This window comes from Pantherophis guttatus, chromosome 6, assembly GCF_059756535.1.
Source record: "Pantherophis guttatus breed Tessera chromosome 6, ASM5975653v1, whole genome shotgun sequence".
Taxonomy (NCBI): domain Eukaryota; kingdom Metazoa; phylum Chordata; class Lepidosauria; order Squamata; family Colubridae; genus Pantherophis; species Pantherophis guttatus.
The window spans coordinates 39,658,734-39,676,076 of NC_142068.1; the positions used below are offsets into that span (position 1 = coordinate 39,658,734).

General features: G+C 36.5%; 1 protein-coding gene across 4 annotated transcripts in view; it reads left to right on the top strand.

The window, feature by feature from the left end:
• The window catches only part of EPHB1 (EPH receptor B1), a 370,380-nt gene that overhangs the window by 139,313 nt on the left and 213,724 nt on the right, over positions 1 to 17,343 (top strand). For all 4 annotated transcript variants that reach the window (XM_034439598.3, XM_034439597.2, XM_087872718.1 and 1 more), the window contains exon 3: positions 5,516 to 6,197. In XM_034439598.3, coding sequence (XP_034295489.2) covers positions 5,516 to 6,197 — 682 coding nt within the window. The remainder of the gene's footprint in view (positions 1 to 5,515; positions 6,198 to 17,343) is intronic.

Sequence of the window (17,343 nt, forward strand, 5' to 3'; positions counted from 1 at the left end):
GATACATCACGTGATGGCCATGCTCTAGATTAATGTCAAAAGGTGGCTTCTGAAAAAGGTTCTAATAAAGTTGATTCAAAAGAAAAAGTAGCACCTTGGATAGCGCCATGCAATGTTTATCTTGTAGTGTCTACAGAGGAAGGTTTCTCTAACTGTGCCCTATGCAACATCCCTGTTGGTCAAGCAATTTGAAGTACTGTAGCATTATGCACAGACTTGCTGTTTTGGCCCTGTAAGGCCTATGCTATGTTTGTATTGTGGCCCAAGTGTAATCATGCATCATATGGAAATTGAAAGAAATAGCAGGAAGATCTAAGTGATAGTTCTGTACAGTTCTGTCAAACCTGCTGCATTAAAGAGAAAACATTTTATTTTACAGAAAAGCCAGGAGATACTCAGAAAGCATTAGTAATGGAAGGGTTTCAAGATTTTTAATTCAAAAAATTATTGCAAAGATTTAAAACATGTATGGAAAAGGGCAACACCCCAATTCCCCAAAAGATGAGATGAATATTGAAAAACATATACATTTGATGTAAATTAGATCGATTTTTTCTCTTTCTCTCATAACAATGATGTTAATCCCAGTACAGTTAGGTAAAATCAAGGAAGGAATCACTACATAGACTTCAGTGAGATATAATACCAATACATCATCAGCCGCGTGAGCTGTCGTGGGTGCACCTAGGTACACCCACATTATACCAATTCTCTGTGAGCTCCACTGGCTCCCTATTGGTCTCCAGTCACAATTCAAGGTGTTGGTTACTACCTTTAAAGCCCTACATGGCTCAGGGCCAGGTTATCTTAGAGACCACCTTCTGCCGCATAGCTCCCAGCGACCGGTAAGATCTCACAGAGTTGGTCTCCTCCGGGTCCCGTCAGCTAAACAATGTCGGCTGGCGGGCCCGCGGGGGAGGGCCTTCTCTGTGACTGCCCCAGGTCTCTGGAACGAGTTAACCATCCCCATCCTATTGGCCTTCTGAAAAGTGGCGAAAATCTGGCTTTTCCGGCAGGCCTGGGGCTGTTGATCTCGCTCTTGTGATCTGGCAAGATCTGGCCATGAATGGTATGAATGAGTTTTTAATGTTTTTAATGTTTTTTAATTTTTCAATGTCTTTTTAGAATGATTTTTAAAATGTATTGTGAGCCGCCCTGGGTCTTCGGAGAGAGGCGGCATATAAATTTAATTAATTAAATTAATTAAATTAAATCATCTTGGAAACTGGAAGAGGAATTTCTTACCTTTATAGTGAGTTTATTATGGTAGCATTTCTTTGAACGTTTTGAACTGCTTCTCAGATTCTTTCCACCTAGGCTGAGTTACTGTTTATGAGATAAATTGCCAGCAGATTCATCTTCTCTCTTACAATTGTTCATGTCTACTTTCCCCTCTATTATTTTTTCTATCTCCCTACAATTTTTCACATCCCAGGAGCATCTAGTAAAGATGAAATATGAATGATGCAAAGCAGCAAAAATGCACTTCTTCACACAACACACAGTAAAATTATGAAACTTGCTGTTCATATGATGATTGCTACTAAATGGCATGGGTGTAAAATTAAATCAGCAGGACAAATCTCTTAATATGTTAATGAGCAGTCCACAAAGCATTCATTCCAGGTACTTGGATGAAGAAAAGTAGCCCTCACTTCTAAGTATGAGCATCTGTACTGCTTTGCTGAAGAAAAAAGTTTTCTAAAACAAGGGGACTGGGACAAGTAGTTTGACCCCACCTTGACATTCTTAATTGAAATATCTAGGGCAGCTGCATTGTGTCTGTGATGCAAAGTGCCAGAGAGATAGTGTTTTTATTCTATCAATATACCTTTGAACATGTAAGTGGAATAGTGTTCTTATACAAATACCCTGCTTATAAGCTTCTCATATTTATCTGGCATGTTGACCATTTTGGAAATAGTAAATATGGCTAGGCAGGGCTTTGGTCTCATCCAGCATTTTTATTTTGGTATAACTAAGAAGCAAGGACAACTGTAATTTTAATTGATTATGGGTAACCAAGTATATTTTTGGTGATCACTTAAATATATAACTCTGGTTTGTTTGATGATCCATTTGGCTATCTGTGGTGTTCCCAGGAGTCTTCTCCAACACCAAAGTTAAAAAACATCAATCCTTTCAATCCCGCTTCTTCAAAGTCCAACTTTCACTTCCATAGGGCAACAAAGGAAATACTATTGCTTGCATTGCTTGCATTACTCTGATCTTTGTGCGGGCAGACTCTGAATATCTTTTCCAAGGTTTTCATGGCTGCTCTGTCAAGTGCTAATCTACAGCATATTTCTTGATGAGGGACCTTTGAGGCACAAAGTTTGTCTGACACCAATATTAGTAGGCTTTAGATATCAAATTAGTTTTAGTCAAACATTTAAAAGTTGCTAATACAAAGCTATGTAAATATATACCTGTAATTTATATTGTCTATTCTGACAGAAGTCCCTTTAAATCCTGTTAAATTATGTAGTACCTGCTCTAAGATAAAACAAATAAGACTTCTGTGGTATTTTAAAGATTATCCAAGGTAAATCCTATTACATGAGTGGAATTAGCTACCATGTAGAAACAACAAAAAAACTTCTAGGTGACTGAAACTGTTATTTATTGGAATAATAAACAATTAATCTTTAAGGTGGCAGTAGAAACATATCTGTTTTGGCTGCAAGAGACTATTATGCTGTTTTTCTGCAAATTCTATGGAAATGAATGTACTTATTTATTTGTTCATTAGATATATATGGCCACCTATCTCACCAAGGGTGATACCGGGTAGTGTACAATAATACAATAAAACAATGCATCTATAAAAACATTCATATAAATATATAAAAAAATCAAGGCCAAAGATTCAGATTGTAAAAATATACCAACCTAAGATATGGAAACAGTATCTACCTCAGTAGTTTAGCCATCTGACCATATCTCTGGTTCCCTGGAATCCCCAGGCCTGGTGACATAATTTTTCTTAAGGGACTTAGAGAAAATGAAAATGAATTCAGCTAACTGAACCTTGGGTGTATTACACTAGGTGGGTGCCACAGCAGAGATGGTCCTACTAAATGTATGTCCCTAGAGGAGGACCCAAAACATGCCTTCTCTGCCATATCTAGTGGGATGGGCTGATATAATAGTTCCCTCAGATAACCTGGTCCCATGCCATAAAGGGCTTTAAAGGTTAAAACCAACATCATGAATTATACCCAGAAGCAAACTGGCAACAGTGTAGAAGCTTCTGGATACTCTTCAAGGGCACCCCAATGTAGAACACCTTACAATAGTCCAATCTGGAAGTACATAGGAGACTGTGAACAGTGCCTCCTGATCCAGGAATGGACATAACTGGCACGCAATATGAAATTGTGCAAAAGTCATTTTAGCCAGGACTGCTATCTGTTTTTCAAGCAGGAATTCCCACAATTGGGAATTGTGACCCCCAGATTGCACACTGCATCTGTCTGGGGCGGTGCGATATTATCCAAAGCCAAAGACGGCATAGTTCTGGAACCAGTTGGCCCTAAACATCAAAACCACTTCATCTTGCCAAGATTCAGTTATTCTATTGTTCCCCATTCAGACCCTCACAGCCTCCAGACATTGGGATGAGACATTCATGACACCACTTAATTCAACAGGGGCAGAGATATGGATAACATCATCATACTGATGTAGCTTCATGTAGATGTTAAACAGGATCTGAGAGTGAACTGACCACTATGGCATCTCTCATAGTAGGGGCTGAGGATGGGACATTTATTTGCAATTCAACACTGACTGGAATGAATCCTAAAGTTAGGAAGTGAACCAGTACACTGTGTTGACCATCCTCAATCCTCTGAGGCAATCCAGAAGGATACTATGTTCAATAGTATTGACAGCCATCAAGAAGTCAACTAGGGGAGGCAGGGATACTTACATAATGCCTGTCCAGCCTACACTAGAGGTAATCCAAAACTGAAACCAGTACCAATTCTATCACATACATCCGGATAATTTGTTTCAGCTGAGCCCCTCTGGAGCTGTTGCACAACCATCTTTTTAACTGCTTTCCCAAAAAAAGGGAAGGTAGAAGACTGGATGAAAATTGTCCAGTTTAGTGGAATCCAGCAGGGTGAAATCCAGCAGGTTCTGACAGGTTCTGGAGAACTGGTAGCGGAAATTTTGAGCAGTTCAGAGAACTGGCAAATACCACCTCTGGCTGGCCCCAGAGTGGGGAGGGAATGGGGATTTTGCAGTATTCTTCCCCTGCCATGCCCACCAAGCCACACCCACCAAGCTGCATCATACCCACCAAGCCACACCCACAGAACTGGTAGTAAAAAAAATTGGATTTCACCACTGGGATCCAGCATTGACTTCTGGAGTAGGGGGCAAAGCAAGATCTCTTTAAAAGGCAAAGAACAACCCCTTCACTCAAATAACAATTAATCACTGAACTCACTTACATGCACCTCCTAGGGCACTTTAACAATCTTGTGTAAGGGTACAAGGACTTTTAATTTATGCTAAATAGATGTTACTACGATTGTTGCTCTAGTTCTGTTTATATATGTTGTTAGGCCTTTGAATGCTTCAGAAATGTTTCATCAGAAATGATCTGGGTTCCACAGGTTAGCACCTGCTTAAAGCAGCTGGGTATTTTTTTAAATTTCTGATTTAAAAAAATTTATCTGATTTCTGATTAATCTGCTTTAATAAAGTGATATGTAGAATCATATTTTCTTACTGAGGTGTGACCTGTCTTCAGATCATGAAGCTGAAGTATAAAGTATAAAGATCTGTAAAAAATTAATTTAGTGTGTATTTTTTTTCTGGTTTAGAATTACTATTTCTGGATGATATCTCACTACAACTTTAAGATTCCTTCTTTTTATCCAAAGGAGCAAATAAATCACAGACTAATTTTCAAAAAAAATGCTTTAAATCATCTTGTTAATCATATTGAATTCAGTTCCAACCCTTTTTTTTAAAAACACACTGAAGTTGCCAGTTCTTTTCAAGGTAAGTGTTCTTAGGAAACTGCCAAGCTTAAAGCGGTTCTATCAATTAGGGGGTTAAAAGAGGTCAGCTTTCTAGAACAACAAAAACTAGTTGAATTTTGTTAATTTTGTCAAAATATCTGTCAGAGTTGTATGTGAGTTACATAAACTTTAACAATAAATACTTAAAGTGTATTCATTTTGTGAGGCCACTGTGGCTTTCTCTGTCTTTATGCATACATTCATGCACATAAACTTTTTCTTTCTGTTAGCTAGGGATAATCTTAGTTTGTTTTAATTTTTGTCCAAGCTCATAAGCCCTGGAATAGGCCCTAACATCAGCGACATTGCACACATTTGTCCAACTGATTGTAACACTTTAACACTCTTCTAAGGCTGTACATCCCAGCTATCTTGTTGTAAGTAATAATTCTCCAAGTTAAGTGCCATCCCTGTGTTTTCTTCTTGTCATCCTGTTTAATTGCCTGATTTCCCCCTTTCTTATTTGTTTCATACAGTGGGAGGAAGTCAGTGGCTACGATGAGAACCTCAACACAATACGTACTTACCAAGTTTGCAACGTCTTTGAACCCAACCAGAACAATTGGTTACTTACCACCTTCATAAATCGACATGGTGCACACCGTATTTATACAGAAATGCGCTTCACTGTTCGGGACTGTAGCAGCCTTCCCAATGTTCCTGGTTCCTGTAAGGAAACGTTCAACCTATATTACTATGAAACAGACTCTATTATTGCCACCAAGAAGTCAGCTTTCTGGACAGAAGCCCCCTATCTCAAGGTGGACACTATTGCTGCAGATGAGAGCTTCTCTCAGGTGGACTTTGGTGGCAGGTTAATGAAGGTGAACACAGAGGTGAGGAGCTTTGGGCCCCTCAATCGGAATGGCTTTTACCTTGCCTTTCAGGATTATGGGGCATGCATGTCATTGCTGTCTGTAAGGGTCTTCTTTAAGAAATGCCCAAGTGTGGTGCAAAATTTTGCCATCTTCCCAGAGACCATGACAGGAGCAGAAAGTACTTCCTTAGTAATTGCACGAGGTACGTGCATTCCCAATGCCGAGGAGGTGGATGTGCCCATTAAATTGTACTGCAATGGTGATGGGGAATGGATGGTTCCCATTGGCCGCTGTACTTGCAAGGCTGGATATGAGCCTGAGAACAATGTGGCCTGTAAAGGTAAGATGATGATTTGCTGTTGTCTGATGGCCATTGCCTTGTCAACTAAAGATATTAAAATCAAAATTAAGATTGAAAAGTTTTAAAATTATAAAAATAACATTATAAAATTTCCAGGGGTGAAACATTCCAAGATGGAGGGTAAGCTGTTAATGCAGGCAGGGATGGTCTCATGGGATTAGCCAGCCCCACAGTTGTGTGGGCCTCTGTGTCCCTTATGCAAGGCCACACAGCCAGGTTTTGACACTTTGTAGAATGTCAACATATTGGGGGCTTTCCTCACCTCAGAGGGCAAGATGTTCCACATTGCAGGGGCAGCAGTAGAGAAGATCCTCTTCCTAGAACCTGCCAGTCAACATTCTTTGACTGATGAGGGCTTGCTAGTAGAAGAACACAATTAGCTCTATGTTGTGAAGACCCACATCATGTGGTTACTTAAGAAATTGCAAATTGACATAGCTTTCTTTATTTGTGATAATTGTAGATATCAATGCCTGCTTTTCTTACAGTAAGGATTGCAAAAGGGACATAATGCTAGGGCACAATAGGTACAGAAATGTTTATCACTTCCTTGAAATTAGTTGTTTTAAACAAATTGTTCTTGTAGATAACTAGATAGTATAAAAATACAGTTTAAAAATAGAACAATGAAAGATTTAACTGGAAAAAATGGGAAATTAAAGTGCCTGGATAAACACAATTGTTATGAGCCGTTGCCAAAATAATTGCAATTTTAGCGTTAGTCATATTTTCGTAGGGAATGTGATCTGAGTGCCAGAACATTCTGCCTTTCCCTCTTTTTCTTTTATTGATGAATTTCAGTCAGCCCAATATAGGTAGAAGCCCTTCAGCATATATTTTGCTTTCTTTTTTTATCCTCCAGGTGCTGAAGATGATGCTTCAGCTCAGAATAGAACCATCTAGTTATATTTTAGACCAATCCTGAAGTTTGTGCAGTGATTATCTATAGCAGCCTTTCCCTTCGTGTTCCCGGTGTTCCTGTCTGAGATTAATAGGACAATGATTCCCACCATCCATGGTCATGCTGCCTTGGACTGATAAGAATTGCAGTGCAATGCATTAAATGGGGAGGGGGGAGAGATTGATTTAGATAAAATGAACATCTTCTCTGTGATGGATGAATTAAAATATAGCTGTGAATGATTAATACTCTAGCTCTGCTGCCTCCCTTGCCAGCTAATAATTTTCTCTTATACAACCTTGTAAAAAGGTTGGTTAGTAAATGGGGATTCAGTTTGTGATTACCAATACCTACAAAAGGCAAATGGTAGCATGTAGCATAAATAGGGGACAAATATCTGACCCAGTGGCATTTTCATGACATGTGAAGAGAATTGTGTTAGGAAGTAACCCGACAGCTTGCTTCATGCTGGCCACTCTGTAAATAGCTGTTTTCCTTTCTTACTCAGTAAAGAGAGCGCGATAAAGATCTTTTCCTTTCTCTAAATCTGAAGCCCAGATATTAGCTTGGCTATGAACCCCTCAATATAGAGAGGATGTACTTTAATTAAACCTAAACTAATGAGGCTATCTTAACTGTTGTAATTGATCTGGGTTTTTCCCTTTTGTGTGAGCGGAGCCAGAGATTTCATTCCTCTAAGCCAAAGTAGTGTCAGAAATGGGGACGTTAGAAAGATAAGCTGAAATGGAAATCCATGCCCTTTCTGTTTTCTCCTTTGATGATTTGGGAATGAAGGCATCAACATGATCAAACATAAGCTGTACTTGTGGGTGGAGTATGGAGATAGCATGATTCAGTTAGATTTTGTAGGTGTGAAACCACATACTGGGAATGGTTCATTGTGGAGGGAGAGCTGTGCTATATGTCATGTCTATAAATGGATGAGTATATTAAATAGTCAGTTTGAATACTCATTTTTCATAAGGAATGCAGTATTTGTACATGAAAAGCTGAGACAAAGGTCTATAACTGTTTATTAAATACTTCAAGCTGAAAAAGTTGTATGCTACCATATATGCAACACACTGTGAAAAAGTTATTTGACCTTGTATTCTCATTCACGTTTTAAAATTATCTTCCAAATAACTTCCTGCCAACAAAATCTAATAATAGAAAAGAATATTACTTGGCTTTTAAATATGTTTTCTAAAGAATGCTTAGCTGCTTGTGCTTTGTTTTTCATTTGAAAACAATATCTAAGAAAAATAATACAGATATTCAGTGCTTTGAATTTGGTACCAAAACAGTACTTCAGAGTATGTGGTTTGTGTGAATGTAATATCTTATGCAACTCTTTAAAACAGCCACACTATTTCCCAGATCATATGGCAGCTACAAAAGGCAGCAAGCAACCTTGAGAAAAGATATGGGTGCTTTAAAGAGTTGAAGACAGATGCTACAATTTCTGTCCTATGCACTCCAGAAAAAACTTTTGCAAATTATTTCTGAAGCTCTGCATAGCTCTAGAAATTAATCTGCAGAAACTGGTTTTCAATTTACACATCATCCTTCTCCAGCTTTGAAATACATTAAGATTCAGTTCCCTTAAACTGGATTTGCAATGCTAGCTGAAAATGCCAAAGATTTATTCTAACATATCTGGAAGGCATATCAATCTACAGTTGATCTATGACTGAACAGAAAATAAAGGCTATTCATACTACAGAGCCTCTAACTGTTTATTGGATTTAATCAGACGAGTGATGTGGTCTCTTGCAACTTACTGTGCACTGAAATAAAAACAGTAAAATAACAGGTGATGGTTCTTCATATATCACTGGAAATGTATCACAGTCATAAAAAGGCATTAAAAATGTAATTGATGGCTATTATCGTGCCCACCATCTAGTGGCTTCATGAGCAGGTGCTGAAATAAATTGAAACCAAATTACAACATAGAAAGATTAAATATGGATAATGTGAGAAGGAAAGATGATAGAAGAGAAAATGGAATAGAAGGATTTTATGCCTCTACAAAAAGTTTCTATACGGTAACGGAGTAGGCAGTGCTACCCATCAGATGTTTCAGACTACAACTTTTATAACCCTTTGGGATTGACCATGCCAAGTCAACCGATGAGAATTAAAATTCTGATCAATATTTTTGTTGTTTGAGTTTACTTTAAAAATATGGAATTTAGTGAGTTTCTGTAGATCCAAAATGAACACTCAGTGTCAACTAAAGCCCATTTCACTAGAAAGTCTTTAATGAGATCTATCTGTGCTTTTGTTTTGATACTAGAATTACCTAGGTAGAAACATAAACATTATTCTTGGAAAAGATTACACTGTTTTCCAGTGGATAATCTTGCAGTCTAAAATCTGTGCTAGTCATATATATGCATATATATCAACTACATAGCATAGCTTATATCTCATTACTGTAATTAAATTATGGAAATTGTTTTGCATAATAAAACAGAGACATTCAGGTCCTGTATTCTAGAATATTGTTAAGGTTTGGTGTATCTGGAATAGATTCTGAAGCGTCTTTAAGCTTTGGTGTTAAACAAATGTTTATTTGAAAGGGAACTACTATAATCTGCTCATAGATTGCATGAAAACTAAAGTCTTCCCATGTGAGTACACTTCCTGTAGAAGACTATAATAATTGAGCACTTTGACCATATTGTATTTTTTAAACAAAATGTTCGGAATGTAAAATTTTACTTTGTGAATACTACAAAAATTAATTATGAGATATTCTTCAGCTATCCATGAAAGCATTCTATATTACTTTCTCATTTTGATGATTTTGACCTAAATTTTCTACATGTTTGTTATTACAACATGATACAGCATGCACGGGGCAGTGCGCACATTACATTTTGGGGATTCGGGCATGCACGCTTTGGGCACTTGGTCAGGAAAAGATTAGCCATCACTTGTATAGGATCTCCTGCTTGAGCAAAGGGCTGGACTAGAAGACCTCCAAGGTCCCTTCCAGCTCTATTCTGATTCTGAATTTACATTTCCCAGGAATGGATGGTGATCAGAATTCTGGCAGTATCAGAAAGGGAAATTGATAGACAAAGCTTTGCTTATGTTACTCGCTAGGTCAGGATGTGTCTCATTAGCATTACTCTCCTCAGTGTATTTTCTTTGGCTATTCTTTTCATTTCCCACTCCATTAATGTTTCAGATAGCAGAACTAATATCTGAAATTGTTAGTTTAATCTATGGTTGGTTCATATATCTTTGGATATATGAATATAACACGTTTGACTTTACCTATGTTTATGAAGACATTTGCATATCTCTTTCTGCATTGGAGCTATAGCCCAAGTGTCAATACTTAACTCTTCTGTCAATTTATTTTATTTCTATTTTTTAAATGCCATTATATACTAGTTCCTTGCTCTTTTACAGTTTCCAAATCTGTAATAGCAAAATGTTCACAATGCTACAGAATAAAATAGATTAGTAAGGCAAGAAATAGCATTGGAGCTAAGTAGAGGAAATACTGGGACCTGTAGATCAGAAGACTAGCCATGGGATAGGTGGAAACTTTATTATCTGATTGTTTAGTTTTTAAATAAGAAATGTCTCAAATAGTCCCACACTAAGTTTACCAAGGGTCTTTGTGTTCTGATATGTCACTCAACTTTAACAGGCAGGATATATCATTTCGTGAAGTAGCAACTGAAGTATTTTTAAGTAAGGTCTACAGAATTTGGCCGCCTGCATAGATAAGATTTTAGTTTTAGATGAAACCTGATATTTTTTCATGAATAGAGTAGGGAGGAAGTCAAGATGAAAGCTTATCCTCCTTCGAGTAAGCCAGCTCAAGAAACAGCCATGACAGGGGTTCTTGGAATGCTCTTTATTGTAAGAAGGTAGAATAAAAGCATGTCCAAAACCTGTCTGTTCCTGCTAAGGATTACAGAGTTCTGAGTCTCTGTCTTAGTTTCTGTTTTCCTAGGACTGACCAACTATTTCTCCTCCTCCTTCTTCTGATTACCTGATGTAAATTCCTCCACAGTGCATAAACATGAGAGAAAGCCAAACAGACAATGGTATCCATCCTTTGATGGTGGATATAGTTTGCTCATAATTTATGGTAATATTTAACGCACATGAGATACCCTTAAATATTCTTAAAAATGCATCCAGCCTGAGACCTTGGACACAATATTGTCTGGATATACTGCTTGAATAGTTTTTGTCTTATTTTGTTTGTCTTTTTGTATTCATTAATTTAATTTATACCCCACTTGCTTTTTAAAAATGCTACTTGAATATATCTATTGACCTTAAAATGCTTATACTTACACATGGTTATGTCATTGAATAGTATTTTTTTAAAAATAAATAATGATCTAGTTAGCTTGGGCTGACTTTTTTAATAGTAATGTTATTAAACATTACAATTACAAATTAAAAATCTAATGCAAACTAAAAACATAAAAAAATAGAAAAGATAGGGAAAAAAAGAAAAATATGAATATAGTAAATTAAAAAAATTGACTTCCTTCTTCATCACAAGTATAAACAATTTTAGTGACATATCACCTTCCCTACAAATAAAACAAATGATTATATCCCATTTCTTATCTGTCAATAAATCTTTAAAGCCTCATCTTTTCAGTCCTGATCAGCAAGTCTATTAAGTATTACCATAGATGATAGCACATCTATTTTAACCATGATCATATAAATCAACTTTATATCCTTCTTTTATTTCTAACAATCTTGACCTTTGGTGCCTTCAAATAATGTCCCAAAATTTGATTTTCATTTTTTCTTTGTCCCTTCTCACAAAAATTTTTAAGCTTTAACAAGGCTCTTTTGTAAATCCAATTCAGAAAAATTATCCAAGGCACTCTTAGTTTATTTCTATATCCCTTTTAGATATAAAGACATCAGTGTCTTCTTTGAAGGCATTGACAACAATTGCAATAAAATATTATACCTTCACCTCCCAAAGCTTTAAACTTGCTAAAGACCACTGTTTTTTGGTCTCTTTGTAAGGAGACGAATTAAGAAGAGCCAATTCACTTGCTGACTATTCACTTTGACATGATCGCTGTCTTCATTTGAACTATCTTCAGTTATCCATTTCTTCCCTGGAAGTCCATTTTATATGTCACTTTCTTAAGGTGGGAAAATGTCATATATAAAGTAGGTTGATTTGAGACAGAGTGACTGGGTCAAAATCATCCAGGCAGCTTCCATGGCTAAGATTGGACTTAAATCTGGGTCTCCCTGGTCACAATCCAATTTCTTTGCTATCCTGGTTTTCCTGGTGGTTTATTGACAGTAAAGTACAGGGACTGTGGCAAAGAAAGGGCATTTTTTAAAAAAAATCAAACCGCAGATCATTCTTTCGAAGAAGACCAAACAACAGCTGCTATAGAGTATAAACACAAACTCTCCAAAGTAAGGTTTGTGATTTCCTGGCTTCAAAGGATTGTGCGGGATTGCTTTGGCTGGCTGGTCCTCTTTCATCTTTCTCATTATTTCTTGAGCAAAGCTGCAGGAATCAGAACAAGCTTTGATGGGTTCTGATTTAAATGGAACTCTGGGAACAACACTCTGATTCTTTCTCTTAATTGGAACTTTCCTCTCTCTTATTTTGGGCCTTGCCATGCGTGCTGTCAATTTGATACTGCCTGCTGGAATCCTCAGAGGGAGCTGGATGTATAAATATGGAAATTATATGATTTATTCTCTTCTGTCACTGCTTTCTGAATTTATATTAAGATTGCTCGAATTTTTCTTTATGCCTCATGGCTTTACTTACACTTTGTCTCTTTGAAATAACATTCAGTTGAAAGAGTTTAGTGCCTTCAGTCCAAAGTGAAGCGAATTTTGGTGCATCCGTTGTAGTGACAGCCAGACAGCTTCGGTATGGATTTCGTGATGAGTTTGGTAATAAATACAAATTAAACTCCCAAAGAGATGATTATGTTCTCTCTCCCTCTTTTTCAAAATGTAGTGCTCATATTTATTAGATTTGCCATTTTACCATTTAAAACCTGACATGCAATCTTTTATTACTATAATACTTTTATGAACAATTATGAAGTCAAAAACAATGACACCCTGCAAGAAAAGATCCATGTAAGATATCCATTTTACAGCTTATCTTTGGCTGTTGTAGATATTTCAGAAACAATGACTTAATAACTGTAATGTAAAATGTCTAAATTATATTAGTATTTTGAAGGTTTAATCTGAATTTTGATAAATGAATGGTGGTCAGTAACAGAATTTTCATTAAAAGAATGATTTCCCCCTTAATGAGCAACAGAGGTTTTAGGCTAAATCTCCATAAGTCATATCTGAGAAATAATTGCAATTTAATGTCACAATAGGGTGTTGTGTATGTACATGCTTGTGGGTGAATGTTTATAAAACATACTTGCAGTATGCTATTCGGTCGCTAGAGGTCTCTATGCACTCTACAGAGTTAAATAGAGGGTGTGTCCTGTGTAGACAAAGAAGAAAAAGACATAGCAGGAGGCGTTAAAATCTTTTCTGTTTTCACATAAAACTAATGACAGAGATTCCTTTTGCTTATAAATGATTAGAGAAAGATTTGAACAAACTTGTGAATCAAAGCTTTAAACTAACAGAAAAGCAGCAATTTATATTTCCTAAAAAAACAAAGGACATTATCCTGTATATTTAATTACCACAATCATTGAGCTAAACAAGTATGAGCCTCTCTCACACACAAATTTCCAACCCCCCCCCCCAGTCTCCAGAGGGAGCAAGGCAAGGCATGAAAGCATAATCCTCTTAAAGGATTCATTTGTGTTTCTCAAAGAAGGCGAAGGGTGTTAAAACTGACAGAAGGGCGCTCCTCCAGCGCATCCTGGCCTTTTGTTCCATCTGTCCACATTTATCCCATGTCAATGACCACATGGCCTTGGAAGACAGCTCACAGCCATGCAGGTACCCCTTGGTGCATTTCTGAGCAAAACTAATGATTTTTTTTACCAGTTTAATTCACAGTAAAAAGTGTTCCCCCCCCTTCCTTTTAAAATAGTGGAATGACAAAGTGAAATTATTCCAGTGGAGAGTTGCTACTTTTCATATAGTTTCATATGATACATGCCATTTACCAAGTGCTTTCTCCTTCTCTTGTCGATGGTTTGCTTGCCTGTAGTCACTACTTTAATGTGACACGCTATAATAAAAGAGATTTTGAATGTTAAAAAGATGCCTCAAAAGCTCTAGTCTATCGATGTGATAGAAATACATTTTTGTAAGCCTTTTACATTATTTTTCAAGCATACAATGTCAAAGCTTATTTACGGGGTCCAAAAGATAAACAGTATATAAATTCATCCAAATATTTTTAATTTTATCCTGCTCCTGTTGATCCTGTTGTAAATTAGATATAGTAACTTTGCTAATAATCAAAACAAAAAATGGAAAACAGCCATGTTGTGGTGGAATTTCCAGCTCAAATAAGGGGAGGAGTGAAAAGACTGGCAAGCTTGGAGTCCTTGAAGGAAAGGAAGGGCCATACACCCCACCCAGCCACAGCTTCCCTAATAATTCCTGAATTCCTTTATCTGGCAGTTCCCAAGAGAGTGTAGTCAATCTGGCAATATTCTTGTAAATAGCAATAAAGAAATATTGTAAATATAACAATAAAGAAATAACTCTGATCAGCTCATGGCGTTACTCTGGTTCCTTGTGATTGACACGTGTTGGCCCTTGACCAAAACAACTTCCCCATGAAATTGATTGGAAGGCAATAATAATATTAGAACCATGAAAATGTCACAAAATTGTGTGCAGTTTTGAGGTCTTTGTAACTTTCTATCGATTTTGAGGCTATAAAACTTTGGGGACTGTTGTAGGAAATAAAAGGTAAACTGAATGAAAGTGTAAAACTAACTATTGGAGACAATTGACTGAATCAGTGAATGGCATGTGATATGATGACTGCTGGGAAAAGCCAAGAGTAAAGGGTGGGGTGGGGAAGATCCATGATGGTTTAGGATACAATAACAACAGCAACAAAAAGATTTCACCGATAGATGTTCTTAGAAAGCCAAAATTAAGATACGTAAAGAAAAGCAGAGTGCCCTTTAAGCATCTACTGATATTGGCTTGCTGGCCTTGTTTTCATGAATATAGCTTATTGGTTCATTTTGTCAGGTCTTGGAAATGAATCAGAAGGACTCACAGGTTGGGCCATGAATCCTCCTACTGTTGGCAGGGGTGTGATAAGATTAAGCAGCTAAAGCTGATGGGTCTCACCTTGAATAGTTTGACAGACAAGATGCTTAATAGACGAATGGATGGTATAAACCATGCACCTGTGAAAATTTATTTCCTTTAATTCAGGCTGGTGGTAGAAAAATCACTTTAATAACAACCCTTTGAGAACAAAATCTAAAAAGCCAAAATACTTTTCTTTCTTCCTTTGAATAAGCTCCTCATGTTGTAATATTATTGAACAAGAAGGATTCCCTTCCATCCTTTTTATATTAGCTTCAGGATTGCCTGCACTACAGAAAAAGTTTAACAAATAGAACAATAATTGATTACTTTCAATATTATAAAAGCTACACTGGAAAAAAACAACTGATAATTTAACATGATATACTTACTGATCAAACTGCTTTTCCCTTTAAATAAATTGCTTGTTCCAATTTGTGTCACCGTGGAGCCTGAGAATATGAAATCATAACATTTGTGCGTGCTGAAACATTTTCCCCTTATATTATTAACATTCTGAAGTATTGTAGTAGGCATTTTATTTTTCTTTTCTTTTCTTTTTCTTTCTGATTAAGTTTAAAACATCCATAATTTCATCATGGTTATGTAGGTTTTCTTTCTCACTGGGTATTGTGCCTTGTGATTCTTGACGAATGTATCTTGTCTTTTTATGTACACTGAGAGCATATGCACCAAAGACAAATTCATTATGTCCAATCACACTTGGTCAATAAAGAATTCTATTCTATTCTATTCTATTCTATTCTATTCTATTCTATTCTATTCTATTCTATTCTATTCTATTCTATTCTATTCTATTCTATTCTTTAAAAGAGCAGAATTCAAACTTGTAGACCAAGTTGTCTAGTTATTATAAAATCAGTACCTGTAACAGGTTTTTTTCAGCCTGGTGAAGTTGTTATCAGTTGGATCTCAACTTCTATAATTCTTAGTTATCAGAGGAATTAGGAGCTAGGGTATGGGATTATTTGGATTAAATATATCTATAAAGAACCAGGATGGAGAAACTGTCTTCCTTTTTGGAAGGAGAGAGTGAATAAAAAGATTATATGAGCACTTACGTAGAAAAAAATACAAGATGCCTTTAAATCTCTCTCTCTCTCTCTCTCTCTCTCTCTCTCTCTCTCTCTCTCTCTCTCTCTCTCTTTCTCTCTCTCTCTCTCTCTCACCCCCCCCATCTCTCTCTCCCACACACAAATATACATTTTGACTTGCTGACTACTTTGCAAAGATATTTTGGCTTTGGTTTTAGTTTGCTAAATTTGATTGCCAGGTGATTGGAAACAGGAGAATTTCTTATGCAGTCCTGTGATATCATGATGCATTGTCAATGTTCTTGAGGATTTGTAGTTTGGCTGCTGTTTGATTGAACTTGCTGTGAAGTATATTATGGTAGGTCATTTCTTAAATGTAGGAACCAACATAATTTATATTTCAAAACTAGAATAAAGTAATAATTCAAATGTTGCAATATAACCATAAAAATGCATAGAAAATACAGAGTACAAAATAGGATACAAAAATGCAAACACTGGGAATAGCTGTAATGTAGAATACCATATTAATATAAAAAGAATATATTAGGGAAAGTGAAGAAAACTATGTTGGAGAAAATTGCATAAAAAGATTTATATTAAGGTATACAGATTTTCACGTAAACTGCAGAAAATATTTGCAAAATGCAGACATATCATGAAATGAATTCATACTTTTAAAAAGGCAAATCATACTGAAAGTCAAGATCATATAACTTTACTTCTGGTACCCCATGCTAAATTACCTCATACCCTGAACTAGATGTGAGATTCCTTTGGATTATCCATGGAAACCAATGGTAAAATCCTATTTTTTTTACTACCGGTTCTGTGGACATGGCTTGGTGGGCGTGGCAGAGGAAGGATACTGCAAAATCTCCATTCTCACCCCACTCCAGAGGAAGGATACTGCAAAATCCCCATTACT